The sequence below is a fragment of the Opisthorchis viverrini genome, assembly GCF_000715545.1.
Source record: "Opisthorchis viverrini unplaced genomic scaffold opera_v5_73, whole genome shotgun sequence".
In the NCBI taxonomy this organism is placed as follows: domain Eukaryota; kingdom Metazoa; phylum Platyhelminthes; class Trematoda; order Opisthorchiida; family Opisthorchiidae; genus Opisthorchis; species Opisthorchis viverrini.
The window spans coordinates 610,374-630,636 of record NW_008751729.1 but is presented as its reverse complement, the minus strand read 5'-3'; the positions used below and the strand labels follow the sequence as shown (position 1 = coordinate 630,636).

The following is a 20,263-nucleotide window of genomic DNA, read 5'->3' as shown; positions in this document are numbered from 1 at the left end:
GCCTTTGGTATGAAGTGGTGGCAAAACGAAGTCATAGAACCATAAGCTAGCTCCAAATCCAGAATTTCTTCCCAGGGAAACCGTGTCAGAGGAATCCTAGAGATGCGGTCCGACGGACAATACTGGATGTGCCGGTGGAAACACTGGGAATTGCGGTACACCAACTTCAACAAAGGTGAGGACGATAGCAATTCCGGTGGAATAAAACTTACCTTAATGGAGAACCAACACAAGAATGGGAATAACAAAATCAGCAGAAGCAGGGACAAAGCGCGAAGAAGGATTGATAATCCGGCACTAGAAGCTTCCCTCACGTGGGTTCCGAGAGGGTCTTCGTGATCGACCAGAAAATTTCCTGAGTAAAAATGTGAGTGAAATCAAAGTACAGTGAAGTCACACAATCAATCGAGGTCAATTAATTGATACACGCGCTAACCATCCGAAATGAGTGTTTCTTTGGCAAAATTCGCGAAAACGACCGCCTTGCGGCTTGGAATAAGTCCCACATGAAAAACGAGGTATCAAGGAGCAGGTGCGGCGAACGAATCATATCTGGTGCTATTCTTGGGAAAAACAATGTACAGTTTTAGTGCTATGTAGATGTTGACCAGCAGCATGGTCAGAACACGTTCTTGTGTTCCCATATAAACTATAACTGAATGGTAACGTGAATGTCCCTATGCGCCATATAGAAGCTAGACTACCGATACTTTTGGACTGGCGGTGACTGAGAAAGATATAGCAGTCAGCTTCAAAACTCACGGCAAGTTACGAGTTTGGCAATCTCTCAAAAAAGTACATAAGAAACCCACTTCATAAAGATTGAACGACACGTCCAAAAACTGATATCGGTTACACAGGCTTGATACTCGGTCAAGCAGACTGGAAGACAACCATTTACCAAGATAAAGATAAAGAGGTAAGGAATCCAACGAGTGCTGAGGTGAGAGTTGGTTGCCGATGGATATCTTGATGACAGAAATATGAACACGACTTTCTTCAAAAAATACGAGTATCAGTAATATGAGACAATCAATTGAATTCACCTTTGCAACATGTTCACTGTCTCCAAAAACTAAATGTGCGGAGGCGCCGCACAAACGTTTGAGGATAATTCCCCTTGTGCAGCAGAAATACGATGCAAGTGGTGAAGGCTAACTGAAGGCTTCATTTAACCAAGTTGCGAATTCGGTTTCCAGTGAGAACAGCCATAGACACTAGAGGTAGCCAGTCACCGTCAGTGTTTTCTGTCTCAAGGGTATGGAAACAGTTAATGAACAGTCAAAAAAGGGTTGATTGGAAATCAGTCAAAAAGGACAGACATTGCGATTATCCGACGTATAGGCTTCGTGGTTGTCTGGTGTACTTCAGTGTAATCTATAACGCACAGTTGGCTGCGAAGAAATTAAGGGTGAACCACAACCTAGCAGAAGCTGATATATCAGCACAAAGATACAACAAGAGTAGTCCACAGAAACAGCAGTTCGAAATTCCCGCAACAAAATAACGCGATGTTTATAGGAGGTAAATAGAACTCAACAACAGAATTGACAATATTCTCTAACTTTTTGTGAAAATTTCATGAAATCCTCAAGGTTCTGTATGAACGCCAACTTCTGACAGCTATTTGGTAATTGATCAGGTGACTGTTGATCTGTTCACCGAGCTTGGCAATTGATTTGCAGACGTTTCGTCACCGTTGGAGGAGACATCTTCAGTGCGCTGTTGGTTGGGTAGTTCCTCTCTTCGTGCCTGCGTTTATATAGTTTACAAAGAGCAGCCGTTGCGCTGTAACCGGATTGGCCATTAACAATCATCCTACTTGGATTCCAGTTGGTCTGATCATAATCTGTGTCGCGTTGTGGCTTGTATTCCTTGCTTCCTACGACCGCGCTTCTGTTGAAATTGGCGTCCATTGTTGTCTCTTCCGGTTGGCCCGTTCGTAATCTGTATTTCGTCGTGATCGGCTTCTTCGTTGTCTGATTGGTTTGTGGTGTACCTCCCATTTTTAGTAGTTTGTTGTTCTATTGATTTCTTCTTTGACTCATTGATCGGCTCCAGCTTTTGTGGTTCTGGACCTCCTGTCCTCAGAGGGTGGTAGACAGGATCGATCTCAATGCGTCTGTTTATTGCTTCATCAGTGGAGTACCACGCCTCCATGAACTCGCGTTCTTTCTTTGTTCCTGCCTGGCCCAGTATGCTGACGCTATTTCAATCAAATTTATGTACCTCTCCATATTCGTGTGCAGAGATGAGAGAGAGTTGGTCGTGTCTCCTAGTGGCAAGCTTGTGTTCGTCGACTCTGGCTGGTAGTTTTCTCCCTGTTTGTTCCACGTAGTGTTTCTCATAATCGTTGCATTGAATTTTGTAGATTACATTTGTCTCTTCCGTCGCATTAAGTATCCCCTTTGATTTTTATAGTGGCCTTCGCAGCGTGTCAGTCGGTCTGTGGACAAATTTTATGGCATGCTGTCGTAGTATCCTGGCGGTCATCTCCGAAATGCGTTTGATACATGGTAGTGTGATTGTTTTGCTTGTGCTTCCGGTTGTCCAGTTGGTTGAACTGCATTTTCTCAGAGATCTCCAGACGAAATTCATTGGGCAGGCACGAAGAGAGGAACTACCCAACCAACAGCGCACTGAAGATGTCTCCTCCAACGGTGACGAAACGTCTGCAAATCAATTGCCAAGCTCGGTGAACAGATCAACAGTCACCTGATAAATTATCAACTGATGCACCCGAGGTACCAATATTCCAACCCACTCTGAGAGCTATTTATGAACCTGTAACAACGTAATCAGTTCGAACCCTTGTGAGCTCTGTTGGTATCATTTATAACAAATAATTGTGAAGAACCATCTGGGGAAGTTGATCACTGAGTTCAATCGGATCCACCGGAAATCCGGCGAAGAGTAATCGCAGCGTACAGCCTTTTAATCCTCATCCAAAAGACTCCGTAAGAAAAAGTTAATTACACTCTATTGTATTCAAAATACCTAACGTTATAGTACTCCTTCAAAACAGGGATTTTAATGTCCACAATTCTAGTGGTAATCGGTGCATGAAGCGGCTGCCCACTCAATTACAGCTTGCAACTGGAACGATACCTGCGTACTGTAAAAGAACGAATATAGGAAGAAAAAAGCACAATCTGCAACGATGTGGCTGCCGAAACAGATGCAGGGAAACGGAAAGTCGGTTTGGCACGCCAGTAAAATCTAGAGAAAAACACGTTCAATTTTGTCGATTCGGTTCAAACATAGCCAAGAAAAAAATGTATCACGTACTCCCAGTAAGCTAGCTACAAATCCACTTTTGTCCAGTACGGCATTCTGAAGTCGCTACTAAGGTGGTAATTTTACAGGAACCAAAATCGAATCAGTAAACTTGTTTGCCATGAATGTAATGTCTTTTACACGCTTCCTGTCCAGTAAACTTTCATGGGCCTCAATAAATCGGAGAAGGTTCTCTATTGCAATTCCTTTGAGTGAATCGCAGTAATCCGGTCCCTTTTTAGAATACGAAAAAAGTGCTCACAAACAACAAATATTGATAAGCAAACTACCCACCTGTAACTGGCAGCTCAGAATAGGTGAAGATGGTCTTATATTGAGGCGAACTGTCTGCTTCCGTGTCCCATATAGTGTTCCCAGTAAATTCGAACGCCGGGGGAAATTCATAAGGAAGTGTACCACTAATCAGTTTGGATTCGGTTGGAGGGGGGCCGAAAAGATCCGACTGTCCAAAGGACAAAGCCTGCTTGGCTTCTTCTCGTCGTGTCTTGTCTTCATAGGCGAAAATATACTCGGTGGCTTCGACCGCTTTATCACCGTCAGATTTTCCTTTGCGAAACAAGCTCCTCAGATGACCTTTGAATGGCAATGGTGTAGCTGCCACTTCCATTCGGAACAATAAGAGTAGATGAAAGTCGATGCCGGACTAGCACATTTGTACCTGTTTAGGGATAAAGCTGATTATGTGGTGTTAGATACAGGGAAAGCTAAACAAACACATGAGTTTAATGTTCGTCAATCAAGCCACTCAATTATCGTTTGTTAAACCATACGCCTGTGTTGCGACTTGCTTACCATTACCCTAGCGAGGACTGCGGAAGTGGAGGTGACAGCGTTGGCACGAGTATTTGTAACAGCCTTTACCACTGCCCCACTGCTACAAAGAGGGTCTTCGTTCTTGTTTCTGAATAAAAAAGGATCAAACCAAGCTACACTCTCAAAGGAATCATGCACATTTTCCTGTTGTGCAAAAGTTGCATTCGTCATAATTTTGGTTCCCGCTTCCACTGGAGTGCAGCCTCTGTGATAGGCTCTTCTGAATTTCGAGTAAGCCTGTCACGAGGAGACTGGACCTTACCGTGGTGTGACGGTTTGCGCACCTCAGCGATCCATCGAGCCATACTGGGGAGTGTCCCTGTGACACTCACAGAGTCTCTCATACCAGGCTGGTCAATGGTAAGAGGTCTGACGGAAACAGTCACCTGGACATCCAGGTTCGGGGTTGGTTCGCTTCCGGCTGCTCTAAGTGATTGAGCTAACAACTCCGTCATTCTCCAATCGCTTTCGGCTGCGCACCTCTCGTGATCCTGAGGCTGCTGCGGCGGGATATGCAGGGGTTGGTGTCGTGCTAAGTCACCGGGCGGAAGTATTCTTACTTGGCTGGATACCTTCTCATAGTCGCCTCTGTGCGGTTCGTCTGATAACGTCTGCGAAGGGGTCTCACAAGTGGCAAGTTGATAGATGTCTGTTTATCGTGTCTGCCTACGCCCAACTGACTGTAGCTCCGACGCCGTCAAAGACAGGTTTTACGACGCCCTAAATGCTCTGCTGCGGCGAGCTAAAAGCTCAGACATCGTGGTGGTTACCGGAGATATCAATGCACAAAAGGGAAGGCTTGGTGTATCTGAGACTCAATTGGGAGGTCGACATGGATTGGACTAGATACGTACGGAAAATGGGGACGGCTGCTTCAGCTGTGTGCTGATCGCAGACTGTTTTTATGTAGTACTAACTTCTGAAACAACCGAAGTCGTCTGGCCACATGGTATCCGCCAACGGCAGCCGGTCACAAACTCAAATCGACTGCATTGCCATCAGTTACCGATGGCGCGGATTAATAACTGACTGCCGATCGTTTTGGAACACATTTGTAGACTCTGACCACGCGTTCGTCCGGAGTCGCTTCTCCCTACGTTTTCCAGGGCTGCGTAAGGTGCGGACAAGTCGCTTGGCAACTGAGAGACTGGCAGATCCGGATGTAAGACGAATTAAACAAAATCATTTTCTAGAGTCTCTCTGAAATGATTCACCATCAGATGTGGACTCATACTGGGACGAGATTGATACCCCTTTGAATAGCGCTGGGAATTTTGCCTGTGACTCGAACCAACCAGGCGCACCCAAGCACTGGATATCAGACCGAACGGTGGCACTGCTTAAATCTCAGAGAAACATCCCGGCCGGCTCCGAACACAACACGGTGCGAAGAGTCATCAGAGGTCAAGTGGAAGTGAGCGTGAAGTGTGGTGGACACAGAAAGCCAAAGGAATGAAACAGGCCCAGAGAGCCGGTAATGCCCGGAGAGTATTTCAGTTGATCCGTGCGACCGGTCCCCGGGAACCACCTGTGAGTGAAACAACCAACCATCAGAATGGAACGACCATCTCGAATAAAGTAGAACGCCTCGACCGGTGAGCTGAATACTTTGAACAACTGTCGTACCCACCAGCTGGCACTCACCCAGAGCCCACAGGTAAAGTAGTACCCTGGACGGTGAACATGGAGCCACCTAAGGCCACGGAGGTTTACNAGCGTGAAGTGTGGTGGACACAGAAAGCCAAAGGAATGAAACAGGCCCAGAGAGCCGGTAATGCCCGGAGAGTATTTCAGTTGATCCGTGCGACCGGTCCCCGGGAACCACCTGTGAGTGAAACAATCAAGCATCAGAATGGAACGACCATCTCGAACAAAGTAGGACGCCTCGACCGATGGGCTGAATGCTTGGAACAACAACTGTCGTAGCCACCAGCTGGCACTAATCTAGAGCCCACAGGTAAAGTAGAACCCTGGATGGTGAACGTGGAGCTACCTAAGGCCACGGAGGTTTACGGCTGCATATGTTCTCTCAAGCGCCGCCGAGCTCCTGGTCCGGATGACCTCCCGCGCGCACTGTTCAAAGACGGGGGTGAAGTCCTCAGTCAGCGCTTGTCCGATTTATTTGCTTGCATTTGGGAAAAGGAGTCTGTCCCAGACAACTGGGGAGAGTCGGTGATAGAGCCCATTTTCAAAAAAAGAGTGCGTGGTGAGTGGGGTAACCACAGGGGGACCAGCTTGACCTCGGTCGTAATGAGACCGTTGGCGTCAACTGTGCTTCATCGCCTTATTGTGGCTCGTGAGATACCGACTCGAGAGCAGCAAGCGGGATTCCGACCTGGTAGGGGTTGCGTGGACCAAACCTTCACACTCCGTCAGGTGCTAGGACAACGCCATACGTATTAGTGACCCAAAACTCTAGTATCCCTGGATTTCCGAGGCATATTTGACTCGGTTGATCGATCTATTTTTTTGACACGGTTGTCCACTAAGGAATGCTCCGGAAGTTTGTAAACATAATACGTTCTTTGTATTCTTAGACATCCGGACCTGTGAGAGTGTACGGAGAGCTCTCCAAAAGTTTCCGTACACAAAGCGGTGTCCGTCAGGGATGCCCACTCTCTCCATTCCTTTTTAACTTCGTGATCGATGAAACAATGAGACGAACGCTGGAGGGTCACCAAAACCCTGGTGTTCAAATAGCCTGTGAAGAAAACCTTATCAATCTGGAGATCGGCGAATCCATAATGGGGCAGTGAGAAAGCGTCTTCGGTTGTGCAACGAGTACTTCATTGAAAAATTTGTCCAGTACCAGAAGCTGCGTTGATTGGAACATGTGTTACGTATGCAGAACCATCGTTTGTCGAAGAGAGTACTGTTTTTTATACCCAATTCAAAGTGGCGTAAACAAAGCGGTGACCAACTTTGGACTTGGCAGATAAGTATGGAGAAGATCACGAAACGCTTGGGTGCAGTTGGTACTACTCGCCTTCCAGGATGGGGACCGCGTGATTCTCAATGTGCTTGGTTGGAGACACTACAAGGTATGGCTGCCAACCGATGCCAGTGGCGTTCTTGTTGTCAGTTTCTATGCATATTGCCTGAGTGAATGTCTGAAGGTGTAGGCACCTCGGAATGGTTGTCGTAAGCCAGCACCAAGTCCCTTCTCCGTCTACCTTTACTCTTTTATTTACAATAAGGCTTTCAAATAAATTATGGTTGTACGGCAGTGAAGCATCGGTGTTAAACACTGATGTCATGCTCTCGGTGATGACGATGATGATGGTTTCGGGTTAGGTTCTTGAGTCGATTGCACTGGCTACTCTTGTCCTGTTGGCTAAATGTCTCATTACGGCATTATTGATCTAGTTTCCCACTTGCACACAAATCACACTCCAAGGAACACATAAATACTCGTTTGCCTACAGCCCGGAACCAAATGATCTACACAACGTATAACAGAAAAAATCAGGGTGTATCTGGATGACGTAAGTCTGAAGTATGCAATCAATATGTTTCACGCAGCTGCATTCAACACTTCGCTGATCTCTAACATTCAGTCTTGCGACAGGTAAATTGTGCAATCCCAGCTGAAGGCATTGTCATACTGACACCAGACTGTGTAGCGGGTTAGTGGCTTTTTCCTCCTATCGTGTTTAAAAACGATAATAACTAAAAACTGAAAACTTAATTTTCGGTGCGCAAAACTACCACTGATTTGACTTGGGGGTACCAGAAGAACTTGAAAAATGCCAGATGGCAAATTTTACTCGTATACACAGAATGCATTAGATCCAAATGTGTGAAGCAGAGGTGCAGCAACATCGTTACCTTCATTTTACGGTTTCCAAAGAGAACCGTTCGGCAAGGCTCATTCACGCCCACAAGTACCCGGGTTTCGGTGCATAGGTCATATATGTGCACGCTACCGACTATTCAATCACCACACATGAAAGATATCGTGTTCCTGTGGCTACAAGGCCCATTCAGCTAAGTCAGTTACGTCGTTGACCTCCAGTCCGTAGACTCCGAATCTACCAGAAAAAGGGGGCCGGATCCTCACCAGTCTTTTTGCTCCTTGGTGGGTGTTGTTTCGTCATGCTTATATAACAGTTGGCAGCCAGTATTGCTGACAATAATGAAAGTGACTATGGGGTCCGGAAATATATTTCTGTGAGTTTAAATTTATTCACGAAAACCAGAGGACTATAACGGCGTCTACTTGACCGTTAGAAACAGGCAATAGATTATCAGGTAATTGCTCCGTCTGGTACTAAAGCTAAGTGCCTTATTCAACAGGTATAACACGTATTCTGCACTCAAACTGCTCACAATGAAAAAGAGGACAAAAAAATCATGTTTCTGATGAAAAAACAGGACAGTTCAGCATAATTCACTTATGCTTTATTTAAAAACGAATAAGGTTCGCCCACGGCTCAGCTAAATTCATACAGCTCAGTTGAAGAGTGAGGAAAGTGTCTGAAAAATGAGCGTCCGCTTAAATCCCCTACGTCAAGGGCACCAGAGCGAATCACCTGGGTATTAACCTACTCAGTATCGCTTCCGTTCAGCCCACAGACAAGATCCTGCGTGGGCTCGCTGGGAGTCACAAAATTCAGGTTTATATTAGGCACTCTGGGCAGAATAACGGAGGCCAGACCTCACAAATTGCGGATCACTTGATCCCAAAGCCAATAATAAGAAACAATGAAAGGATTACCAGACACTACCGCATTCAGGACTACCTACGTCATCACTTGTTGATATAGTGGTCCCTCATGTGAGGCCAAGTGACCCAAAGTACACCAGAACCCTTAGCTTGGTGCTGTCTACATACATGCAAGGGAGAATAACGGATCCACCCATAAATACAAGGACCAAGAGATCACGGTCCAGAGTACCCTATAAACGAAACAGAGGAGTAACATCCCTACAGTTGACCGAATGAAAACATCCACTCATCAGGCAATTGCACAGTATAGACTGAATGGTCAGACCAAATCCTCGATTAACAAAAGTTTACAGAAGCCTGCACGGGGATCCACGTGTCTTACAAGTTTCAAAAACCAAAGGAGGGAAGTTGTAGGTACATCTATTTCTTCAACATACCTTTGGGTAGTAATACGCGCCCGATTGGATAACATAACAACTCAAATGCCAGGACGTAGGATGAAAGAAGTGAATAACAGTAGAGATATGTATATTGGCGCTATTGATAGAAACTACATAATGCAACGAGTGCTGACCATATGTGTTTGGAAGATCGGATATAAACAAGTGGTGTTATTCGACCGAAGTTGCGAATCAGCAAGTTAACCTGAGAAGATAGCAAAATTGAAATGCATGGACACAACTAGGATAGGGAAACGATGGTAAAAGCACCCAAGAGGTTCCGAAATAACTATTGAACTCTGCGGAACCAGTAGCGATATGCAACGATAAAAAGGAAAGTAACACCAGTAGTTATGGCTGTACAAATGATAAAGGCTCCACGGGGACTTCGAACAAATCCATTCTCAGAAAAAAATCGACCTAAACGGCGTAAAACCCGTGCAGGAATCCAACGCTTTCTTTCTAGGTCCGCTTCACGCATCATCTGCTGGGTATGCTCAATATGTTTTTGAAGTCGGATTCGCCGTTGTCTCCGTGCGTCGCGGCGGATCCGCAAAGCACACGCCGCTTCTAGATATTCAGACGTCAATGAATCAAGCTCGCCCCCTTCGACCTGATCATTTTCTGGCAAGGGAGAATTACCCTGGTCATCCAGTCCAGGCGATTTTGACAAATCAGTGGGAACAGTCGATAGTAAGTTGACTTCTGAAGTCGGATGAGACTGTTCCGCCTGTTCACAATAATTGTCCACCTGCTGCATCAAAATTGCATGCGCAGTGCAAATAACGCTGCTTTTTACTGAAACAGAAATACCATCAAGCGAATAAATCTGGCTGGAAAGCATGTCGACGGGCCAGGAAAACCCATTTAAGGCTATGTATGTTGTGAAGCACACACACACGGTGAGCACAAGGTGAAAATTTCATGCAAAATGGCCAAAAAGTTAAGGGGGGATTGAGAAGAAAGCTAGGTAATCCAATAAAACCGTCGCGGTGGTCCCCATACTAAGTTTTCATGAATTTTCAGCCAAATGTTATCAATCTAAGGTGGGCTTGTGTAGACCATTCGTAACATATGGTCGCCTAACAGCACCGAAGTAGCCGTACAAACTCGACTCCTCACAAGTGTGCTTGCACCTATACTCAACCGAGCGTGATATTCAATGCGGTTTCGAAGATTGTCGCAAAATGCATCTGCTCGGGAGTTAAGCCCCAGCATTAGACAGTCTATGTTCAATGCTCAAGTACAGGTATAATACTTCCATACCATTTGAACTTGGTAAGAATATACTGTCCGATTATTAGCGAAATAAAAACACAGTAGCTCTTTTCGAAAGCCTTTTCCAGAGATCCCTTTCAACCGAACTCACGAAGATCGTGCTAAAGTCCGGACTCCTCGCAAGGTTAGCCCAAACTTTTACCGCGCACCGTCTGTTTGGCGACATCGCGCGATTCCAAACACATCACTTAGAGTGCTCCGGTGATATTAGTAATTAAAGGAAACCAATTAAACCTATGACTAATATGCTCTACTGACCACCAACGAACTATGGAAAACAAGAGTGAAAAATATCAGAAGCTCACTGAATTTGATTGTTCAAACGGCCGCTCGCTCAATGAACACTTGGCTAGGAAAAGTCCACACGAACTCAAGCACTTGTTGGTGGACGTTGTGGAAAATTACGTATTGACGAAGATACATGCAGTATTGCCAATGACCATCTCTGGCCAAGGTACCAGAGTCACTTTTCGAGTAAACATCAGATATAAACAGGGTTAGGTTTTTCGCGTCTGGAACCCATGACAAACGACAATACAGCCAGTATACAATTAACACCTAGCCCAACGCGATCCCAAGCCCACCTACTATGTGCAGTAGCAGTAGTAGTAGCTATGCCTTATCAACTGTGGCCCAATACGGAGAAGCAGAACCAGACTGGTGAGTCCCTGGCTGCAAGCAGCACCTACCAAGAAAGCGCAACTGCTTCACAGGTCGAAATTCTGTGTCAATGACCAGAGAAGAACCCCCTGAACAAGGCCTCTCATCCTCCCACGTTGTTGTGGGTTGTACTCTGAAGTCAAAATCCTAAAATGGGTCAACTCAACTGGACCTCTTCATCGGTCTAAGTAGTAGTATCCCTAGTCCCATAGTTCCATCTGGGGCGCTGTATCCGTCCCGGAGGTTTGATCAAAGACAACGTCGTCATTCAGGTAGAAGCTATGGCGGCTCTTGCCAACTTGCAACACCTGTGATGTAGACGTGACATCGGTTTGTCGGCCAGGGGTCGAGTTTGCAATGCTGCAGCCAGGTCTATATTGTTTGAGCCAGAAACCGGGCTCCTGTGACCTGAGAATGTTAAAAACCCTCGACGTTTGACTCAAACGGCTTTCGAGACGAAGCCCGAATCTGGTGAGAATACCATATCAGTAATGATAAACGATACTGGGAGGTTTCCTACCATCGCACGCGATGGACAAACTTATGACAATCTATAGTCAATTGCCAGTGGGTCGATTTTCCCTTCGAGGAAACGAGAGGGCGGAAAAGAGCTAGCTTAGTTCAGGCCACGATTTGGTACGAAAGTATGAAAACTGCCATGAACAAACTCACTTACGCTGTTCGTTGTCATTTATCTGAGTAAAGGTCCTAACAGAGAACACGTAAACGGTCTGACACACCGGCAGACATTACCTAGTCCCACGCTCAAAGGCTCACATACACCCAACACATAGCCCCCTACTTCAATCTACCAAAAAGTAACAAGCTCATTATCGCCCCTGGAGTAACTCAATAACTTCCTTCAATGCGTACCTATCCTGTTACTCAAAACCATCGGCAAACGAAACTGTAGCAGCTAGAATCACTGTACATGCACACGGTTTACAGCTGACGGTGTGTCCGTCAGCTGAGAATTTCGCACTGATATAGTCTGCTTATCTCTTCTTCGATGGTGCACAGTATTCGCGTTAAAAATGCCTCGCCAAATACTATCTATAGGCCACGTAAGATGAGGGTCACTTTCCAAAACACTGTTGTTCAGGTTCCAGTCCTAAGCTGTCGGCTTCTGTAACGAGTCCGCTTATTTATCAATCCTCGCTGCGGAAGTTCTGCGTTGTCTATGCTGGGGCGACATGGCCCAAGTGGTTGGAGCGCAAATTTACTGCCAGAAGCTCCCATGGTTCGAACCTGACCTCCGCCTCTCGACTTCCCCTGTCTATGCTTAGGCGGCCTGGCAGTATCCCAGCCCTCGTGCAACCTTCGGACGGCATGGCAGTTAGACACCGAAAGGGTGCTACAGCTGAACGAGTTACGATTGACAACGGAGTCCACTGGAGTGCCCAATTGTCACTGCCACTACATTACCAGTGGGGCGGCTGTGTAACGCTGTAGTAACCGATAGGGAAAGCTAATAAAAAAAACTCGCGACTGATTAGGCAATATCCACCTGAGTCCCATGAACGAAGTTCACCTTATCATTCACATCTTCGAATGCAATTCTCATTGGCTTGAAGATAACCAGGCCGTTCACGAGGATCTCAAAAAGCTTATAATAACACTTACTACCCTCAGGTAGCCAAGCTCCTGGCGAATTCCAGCAAAATCAGCAGCCAAAGAGGTACATTTTGCCCACGCGCAAAAACTTGTATACCTACTAATCGGCGTGCGGATGTTCTACTCAGATATGATTTTCTCCGAAATCATGACTGTTGAAATTCCATTCGACGTCACGAACGCAAACAAACAACCAGCGTAATTCTAAGATTTCAGGTAGGCCGGGGAGTATTTCGAAATATCGGTTTAATTCAGCGTAGCAGAAGCAGTTTAGTAGCTAAAACGGGGAAAAATATAAGTAGAATGAAACGGAAAAACGCTAAATGGTCTAGAAAATATTCGGCACACTGTATGTCTGTCTATGTGTGGACAAACCGTTGCAAGAACAATCCCCCAGTTTGAACATCTTGCCCCTGTTTTCCGGTTGATAAGAGACAAATCTGGAAACCAGCGTCAAGGACGAAGATTTCATCCAGCCTGAACTTTTTCGACTAATCAAGCAGTACCGTCGAACTACCAAGATCCCCTCAGACAGCAGAGGTGCTGTAAAGAACCAAAGTTATGGAAAGCACATGGTTGTTGACTACATCCAGATAATAAATAGATTCACTCAGATTGGTGCTTAACCACTACCTCAAATAGATACCACAACCAAAAGGACTTCGCACTTTTTGATACAATTAATTTTGGAAACGTTTTGTATCAGTTTCCCATTATGAGCAGTGAAAAACTCCATATTATTTCTGGAGCATGCAATAACCTCTAAACTGTGGTCGCACCCCGTTCGGCGTCACAAACGGAGTGACTGATTTTCAACGCGACATCCATTAAAGCTATACATGAAAAGCTCATACTACGTTTGTGGTAGAGGAAATGGCATGAATTTGTATGAGTTTTTATCTGGCGTAGAGGAATAAGGACTCATTTTGAACAGTAAAAAACGCACGCATATTTCTGGGCCGCTGAGTTTACGGAGTTTCTTACTTTACAAAATTACTGGGTTTATTTGACCACTGCACTCATTTGCATACCAATTTAGATTTCACGCAACATTTACCTGAATCCCAGCTGAGTCTCTCATTTATGGTGTTCCTCTGGGTTCGTGTTTACTGGGTTACAAAATAGCTGTGAACGCAGAAAAATCAGACCCTGTGCAACTTCAGGCCCTACCGGAGTTGACGGTAGCCGGTGATCCAAAAGCTGGGCAAACGGTTGGTGCGTCCACTTACCACTACTAGCGAAATATATCCCGATCGAATCTATCTTATTTTCCCTGGTGCTGCTGTAGCGTACGAAAGCTTGAAAGCGGAGTTGATGCGAACAGAAGTCGTCACTGTTGATAGAGACAGAGGGTGGGGATCAAAACTGACATCAGATGTTTCTGGCTAAACGACAATGACAATAAGCAACCCGTCGTTTTTCTTTCCCGAAAACGCTGTCTTCCTCCGGCTGTAATCAACCATCACAAGTAGCTGAGGTCATTCGAAATGGTGGCATGATCTCCCCGCCAAACACTTGCTTGTGACCAAAGATTTTCGTCTTCATATACGACACAAAAGTGAACCAAAATTCTTCTTAGAAATTCGACGCTGAAAAGTCGGTACTTACTTTTTCTATCACGCATACCGACGTGGAGTTAAAGGGGAAACTGCTAAAATGGTTTCATCAAACAATAACAGTAGCATGACCTCTGTTCCAGCTGATTGAAGGCTGTTAATACCTGGTGGCGCAGGATTTGCTCTTTGGGTTCTCTGTATGACACCCTTTGTAACCCATGCGTCATCAATCGCTCGCACTGTTCTTTTGTTCTAAGATTAGCCATTCGAGCACTTACTCTGGAAAGTGCATGGAAAGCCCAAAAGCAATCACAGTCCTACGTGAGCTCTGAAGCATTGTTATACGACTGCATCATAGAACAGTCTAAATTCACCACTTCTCAGGCTTGGCTGCTTCTGATAGATTTTTTCTGTGAACATAACAGGCATCCTCGTTTTCAGTGTTTGGTTCGTGAGGCAGTGTGAGAAATGCGATAAGGGAGAATTCCAGAAAGCTCACGTGCCTGGATTTCTTTATAAGCTCTTTGTGTTACCTTTACTCACTACTGTCACAGCCCATAATTTTTTGCCACCATTGGAAGTATCTGTCGATACTGGTAGTCCTGAAAACTACATACCTTCTTACGCTGTGCATCTTCACAAGTAGAAGACTTGAGCGTCCTTGTGGTGTGATGTCCCAATTGGTGATGATTTCCTACAACTCCACGAAAAGCTGAATATTTCATTTGGGGAAATCAAGCCACCCATCTCTGTGTGGTGTTACGGCGACCCGATCAGAGTCTTAACCACTCTTCGAGACTTTGTCTGCTGGCTGCAATACCAGGCCAATATGACAGTGTGTTGCTGATGAGGTATTCATTCGTACGGGAGTCGCTCGTTTGTTGAGAGTGGCACAAGTGCTCGTTACTTCCAGTGATAGACATAAAGGACGTCTTGTTTTTCACTACAGCTTTGCAATCAACAAGTACGCCTAACTTGACCGCATTGCCATTAATCAATTAATTGATAAATAAAATGGCTGTTTTCAGCAAACTGAATACAAAAATGCGTACTATCATATCCTGCATAAACAATACGGATATATGCTGCTATCGAGGCCTGTTGGAGCTCATGTCAATTCCGCAACATTCCGTTTGGAGTAAGGAAGAGGCAGGACCAGCCCGATTGTCTGACTGAGTGCTGGAAATGTACTACCTGGAATCTTTGCTGCAGTCCATCCCTTTAATGGGCCGCCAACTCTTCCTATTTCTGTCTTCTTTCGATTATGAGGCCTCTTTGAAATGAACTAGTATGGTCATACGGAAGGGAAGCACCAGTGTTTTAATCCGGTTTTGCTGTCAGTGATAAGGATGAAGTGTTCTTCAAAGTGTTCGGCGCATTGTTCAATACATTTTTGTGAATGAATTGAGGCCTTCTCGGAGATACTCTGGCTAGCACCCGCTCTCTTCGAACAAGTCGATTGGACTAACTAGAACGGCGTGATTATTCCCCGTTGTAAAAAAATTTCTGTATTTCCCGGACATTTGTGATCCTCTTACTCAGTCTCTCTTTCAATCCTTAGGCTATTCATTATCCGGCGTTTGAAGGATCTACGCGCCCCACCATAGTGGTATGTTGTTGGCGTGTTTCTCCTGGCTCGTCAGAGCTTCTAATAGTGACAGGATCCAGTGTTTATCGAGGTATGAGAGCAACCTCGGGTAGAGAACATCACAGGCTGTACTCATGGCTTATTCCACCCTTCTCTATTCATCAACGGAATCTCCATTGTGCCCACAGAGTTCTGGGAGATTACCAGTCAACTCAGCTCAATATTGTTGAGCTACAGATACGCTTGCAGGTGATGAAATGAATGGCTTTGTATTAATTGGTCTTCAGGGAACGGGAACGGATACGCGTGTCCGTATAATGCCATGATCGGAGTCGAGTAGAGCACCAACATAAACGACAATCTTGCATCGGATTTCTCCACCGGTTGCTGATAACCACATAGTCCGAATGATTCCATAGCTGGTTTGCAGTTAGCGGCCACCAGGTCGTACAATGTGAACGCTTGTGTTGCTCCTCATTATCTTTGCGGTAAGCGCCAGCCCCGAACTAGCCGCAAAAACGGGCTGCTTCAGGAGTTAATCGGTCGGCATGAGCACTCACACATGAGCCAGAATCACAATGTATGTACTCCAGAGAGCATCCGTGACAAATCACAATAGTAGCTGTATTTATCAGACTTAAAACTACCGTACGTCACAGTGGACAGTCATACAACAAACAAAATACCGTTTGACACGTCGAAATGCACTGATATTGAATGAACCAGTACATCTAATAGCGCAGATACGACTGTTTACTGAAATCCAGCCCAGCAGAGTGAATCCATCATCATCATCATAGTCAGCTATAATAACCGCGTACTCGTCGTACAGTGGTTGTAGCTTCCGCAGTTTCGTTCACCGATGGGAGTGGGGTAGGTAGCTACGCATTGCATGCAGGAGTTGACAAATTGGTGTATAAATCCAGCACTGTCAGTGGGCTGTCAAGTGGGGAGGGGTTGGAAAAGGAGCTATGCATTGAAGGCAATAGCTTGGATGCACGAGCGCCATTGAGGGTGCGACCGGGCCATGTCTGACAATGTCTCCAACCATTGATGTGGACCGTCTCGGGGTCCCCATCCAGGAAGATGACAATGACCAGCGCAGCTGAGTTTGCTGGTAATGGCTTTCACACTTCGCTGCCAAGTCATTGTTTGACCGCCTCTGGCTGTCTTCCACCCTTCACGTGGTTGTGCGAAAAGAGCCCTTCGAGGAAGTTGGTCGACTGGCCAGGCCAGCGCGACCTATTCAGTGTGATCAGTTCACCTATCGAGGGTGAGGTATTTCTCGCAAATACCATTCGACGTACTTCAGAATTGCTGATCCGGTGTTCCCAACAGATTCGGGCAGTGTTCCGAAGACATCGATGGTCAAACACTGAGTCTTTTGACGTCCTCGGCGCGCGGCGGCCGCCGCGGTGGAACGCACCGCAGTATTGTAAACTCGACCCTTGACAGAGAAGCTGATGTCACGCCTACGCCACTGGTAACGTAGGTTCGCAAAAGCTGCTCTGGCCTTCCCAATCTAGATGGAAATATCATCTTTCGCCAGGTCACCGGGATTGATACAGCTGCCCAGGTAAACAAATTTGTCTACTGCCTTAATCGGTTCATCCGCAAGCATGAGGCTAGGGTTCGAGCCCACCCAGTCTTGCAGTAGCACTTCGCACTTTGCAGGTGCGCGGAGCATGCCGAACCGCGAGGCAGAATTATTTAGATTATTTAGTGAGTGAGCTTCCCGTAGACCTATACACGGCCGCGGAAGTTGGCGTACAGCGCCTTAATGAGGGTCAAGAATTTATGGGGGACACCTTTGCTCCAGAGTCACCACATCAAGATCACCAGACACCAAAAGAATAAAGTACGAGAAACCTGGGTCTGTCCCGAGCTGTTTAAGTGCATGACCGTGTATCCTTGTTTCAGGGATAGAACAGACATCGGCCGAGAGAACAAGGACAATATCCGTATGACACAGAATAAGCATGTCGAAAGCAATAACGTGGAACAGATCCTTGAAGTTATTAAGGGTTAGTTTGGAAGCAGAATCTTCAATACGGAGCAACGACCAGATGACTTACAGCTGATTGGGACCTGGACGAGGGGTCTGGGATGAGCCAGTGGACGAACAGCTATGACGGCAAATGATACTTCCCGATTGTCCAGTCCGAAGGGGGTTTGGTTGAGCAGCCACACCTTGAGCCTGACCCACAAGGCAGATGGATGTGGTAAGGTTTTGTTTGAGGACCATCCTCGCAGCCTCTGATTCAAAATGCGGACCGCAAGACAGCGGTCGCTAGGGTGTCCTCGAGGGACCTTTAACGGCGCCAACGGCCTAACAGTCAGATCCACTTGGCTGTAGGGGGCTCGCCTTAGCCGAAGACGCAGTGAGTAATGCACAACTGACTTCTAATTCAGCTGCAACTAACAGGTACCTTTTGAGCAACAATAGACTCTAATTACGGCAGCAAAGCATCAGTATCGAGCACTGATGTCCTGCTATCGAGGATGATGACGATGAGACTAATTCAGAAGTATTTCGACCGTGTTGAGGAATACGGAGTGCGAGGCAGTGCGAGCTATCGAATCGGTATTGTTCTGACCCATAGTTCGCAAAATTGTGTTCGTTATGCTGCAGATGGTATGCAAAGAAATATTGGCTGATCAAACAGGTGCTCGCGCAGCATGCACACGGATGATCCTGCATGTAAGATATTGATTTCCGGGCAACGCCCAACTGGGAAATATAGACGAACAATGAATTGCCCATAAGTTGCCCACATGGGCTTCCCATGGGCCACATCGTTGCCAAGATTCATTGCACTAGCATGGTCGGAACATGATGTGCCTTCATTCCCAAGGCTGCCATTTGTTGAAGTTATCACACGGCAGAGCTAAGTGCAACAACCGAACTCGACCCAATCCCAGGGTCGTGGAAATGAACAGGAAGGACCGTTCAGAACCAGTACCAATCGACATAGTTTAGAAAATCGGAAGGCTAAGTAAGCGAAAGTTTGGACCACAATGTAACCACGGGACCAAAAGTGACATATAACGTTGGCGCGAGTAAAAATTCAGCTGTGTCAAGGGCAGCTCAAAAACTGTCTATCAGTTAGATCATAAGTAAGTATTGGTGATGCTCAACCTTGCTTATTGGACTTCGGCTCATCCATCCACAGAAATTGTCGTGAACGCCTGTCTTCGGAGAACAACCGTCCCCTAATGTTTCCATAGCGTGCACACTATAACAGGTAACGAGCGGATGGGAAAGACAAACAGTCAGCTACAACGCCGGAACATATGGGACAGTGCTCCGCTGTTTTTTGTCTTTGTAGAATTAGCATCCTTCATCACTCCTTCAAAACCGTTATTCATGGTTAACCCATGCTGTGGATGGGAGCCTCAGACCAGAAGAGAGCCCACTCGCGCACAAGCCAAACCCGATTATATGATTGGCCCAAACAGGCTTAGCTACTCAACCAGGGTTTCCACTAACGACGTTCCATGGTTGGATGATGGAGTACGGCCAGTCGGACAAACGAATTCGAGATGCCTCGCCCAACTTCGCTTCTATTTTCTCCCGTCAGTGCGCAAATGATCGGGTTTAGGACAGTTATGATCCTTTTCAGCTTTGACACTCGTCTGTTCTTGCGAAGACTGACGTAAAACAGTCTCAAGATAAATAATACAAGAAACAGTATCGACACTATTTCTCGGAATTGATACCATTACTGAGAAATATTTCTTCACAAGACACTAAGAGGTATGCCGACAGTCATCCACGCCAGAAAAATATGAATAACTCACGCGGATTCATACGAAATGATACACAGGATCGAGGATCTTTGCCCGTTTCTCAGGTCGGTTTTGTTCTTGTCGTTCAGCGGCTGTCGTTCACCTGAGAGGCACGAGTGAAAAGGTGTAGCACTACTCTTTATGTTCTCAGCGCACGGCAGTATGCTTGCCAGCGCGATGATTCGCATAAATTAATGACTAGTAGTGCTTTGAACTGGGTTCTAGAAGGAGCGTGGACAACCGTCGGAGGGAGGTCATTCCACGAAGCTACCGCCCGGAATGAGAAAAAATTTTGCCTAATGAATGTGTGCGCTCTGAGCTTGAAAATCTTGTCACCATGGCTCCGCCGTGTGATTTCTGGGTCAACGATGAAAAAACCTGTTTGCCAAGCCTTGTTCAGACAGGGCATAAGTAAGAATTAGGTCCCCTCGGAGGAGATGATACTCCAGAGGAAAGAGATCAAGCACCGCGAGACGGGTATCGTGGTCCACGGATTTGAGGTCAACAACCATCTTCGTAGCGGCTCGCTGGACATGCTCAATCAGGGTGACGTCTTTCG

At 46.1% G+C, this 20,263-nt stretch overlaps 2 protein-coding genes across 2 annotated transcripts in view; one reads left to right on the top strand and one right to left on the bottom strand.

Annotated features, from left to right (window-relative positions):
- T265_13511 (hypothetical protein) overlaps nucleotides 1-20,263 on the bottom strand; it is a gene marked incomplete at both ends in the record, with an annotated part of 37,955 nt that overhangs the window by 8,394 nt on the left and 9,298 nt on the right. The window contains 5 exons of the mRNA XM_009169187.1: nucleotides 213-355; nucleotides 3,571-3,940; nucleotides 4,443-4,711; nucleotides 11,187-11,290; nucleotides 17,223-17,375. Coding sequence (XP_009167451.1) covers nucleotides 213-355; nucleotides 3,571-3,940; nucleotides 4,443-4,711; nucleotides 11,187-11,290; nucleotides 17,223-17,375 — 1,039 coding nt within the window. The remainder of the gene's footprint in view (nucleotides 1-212; nucleotides 356-3,570; nucleotides 3,941-4,442; nucleotides 4,712-11,186; nucleotides 11,291-17,222; nucleotides 17,376-20,263) is intronic.
- On the top strand, nucleotides 6,085-17,772 carry T265_04422 (hypothetical protein; the record flags this gene model as incomplete). The annotated part of the gene is made up of 4 exons (XM_009169167.1): nucleotides 6,085-6,316; nucleotides 9,686-9,912; nucleotides 15,889-15,936; nucleotides 17,590-17,772. 4 exons carry the CDS (start codon nucleotides 6,085-6,087, stop codon nucleotides 17,770-17,772), a joined length of 690 nt encoding a protein of 229 aa, XP_009167431.1.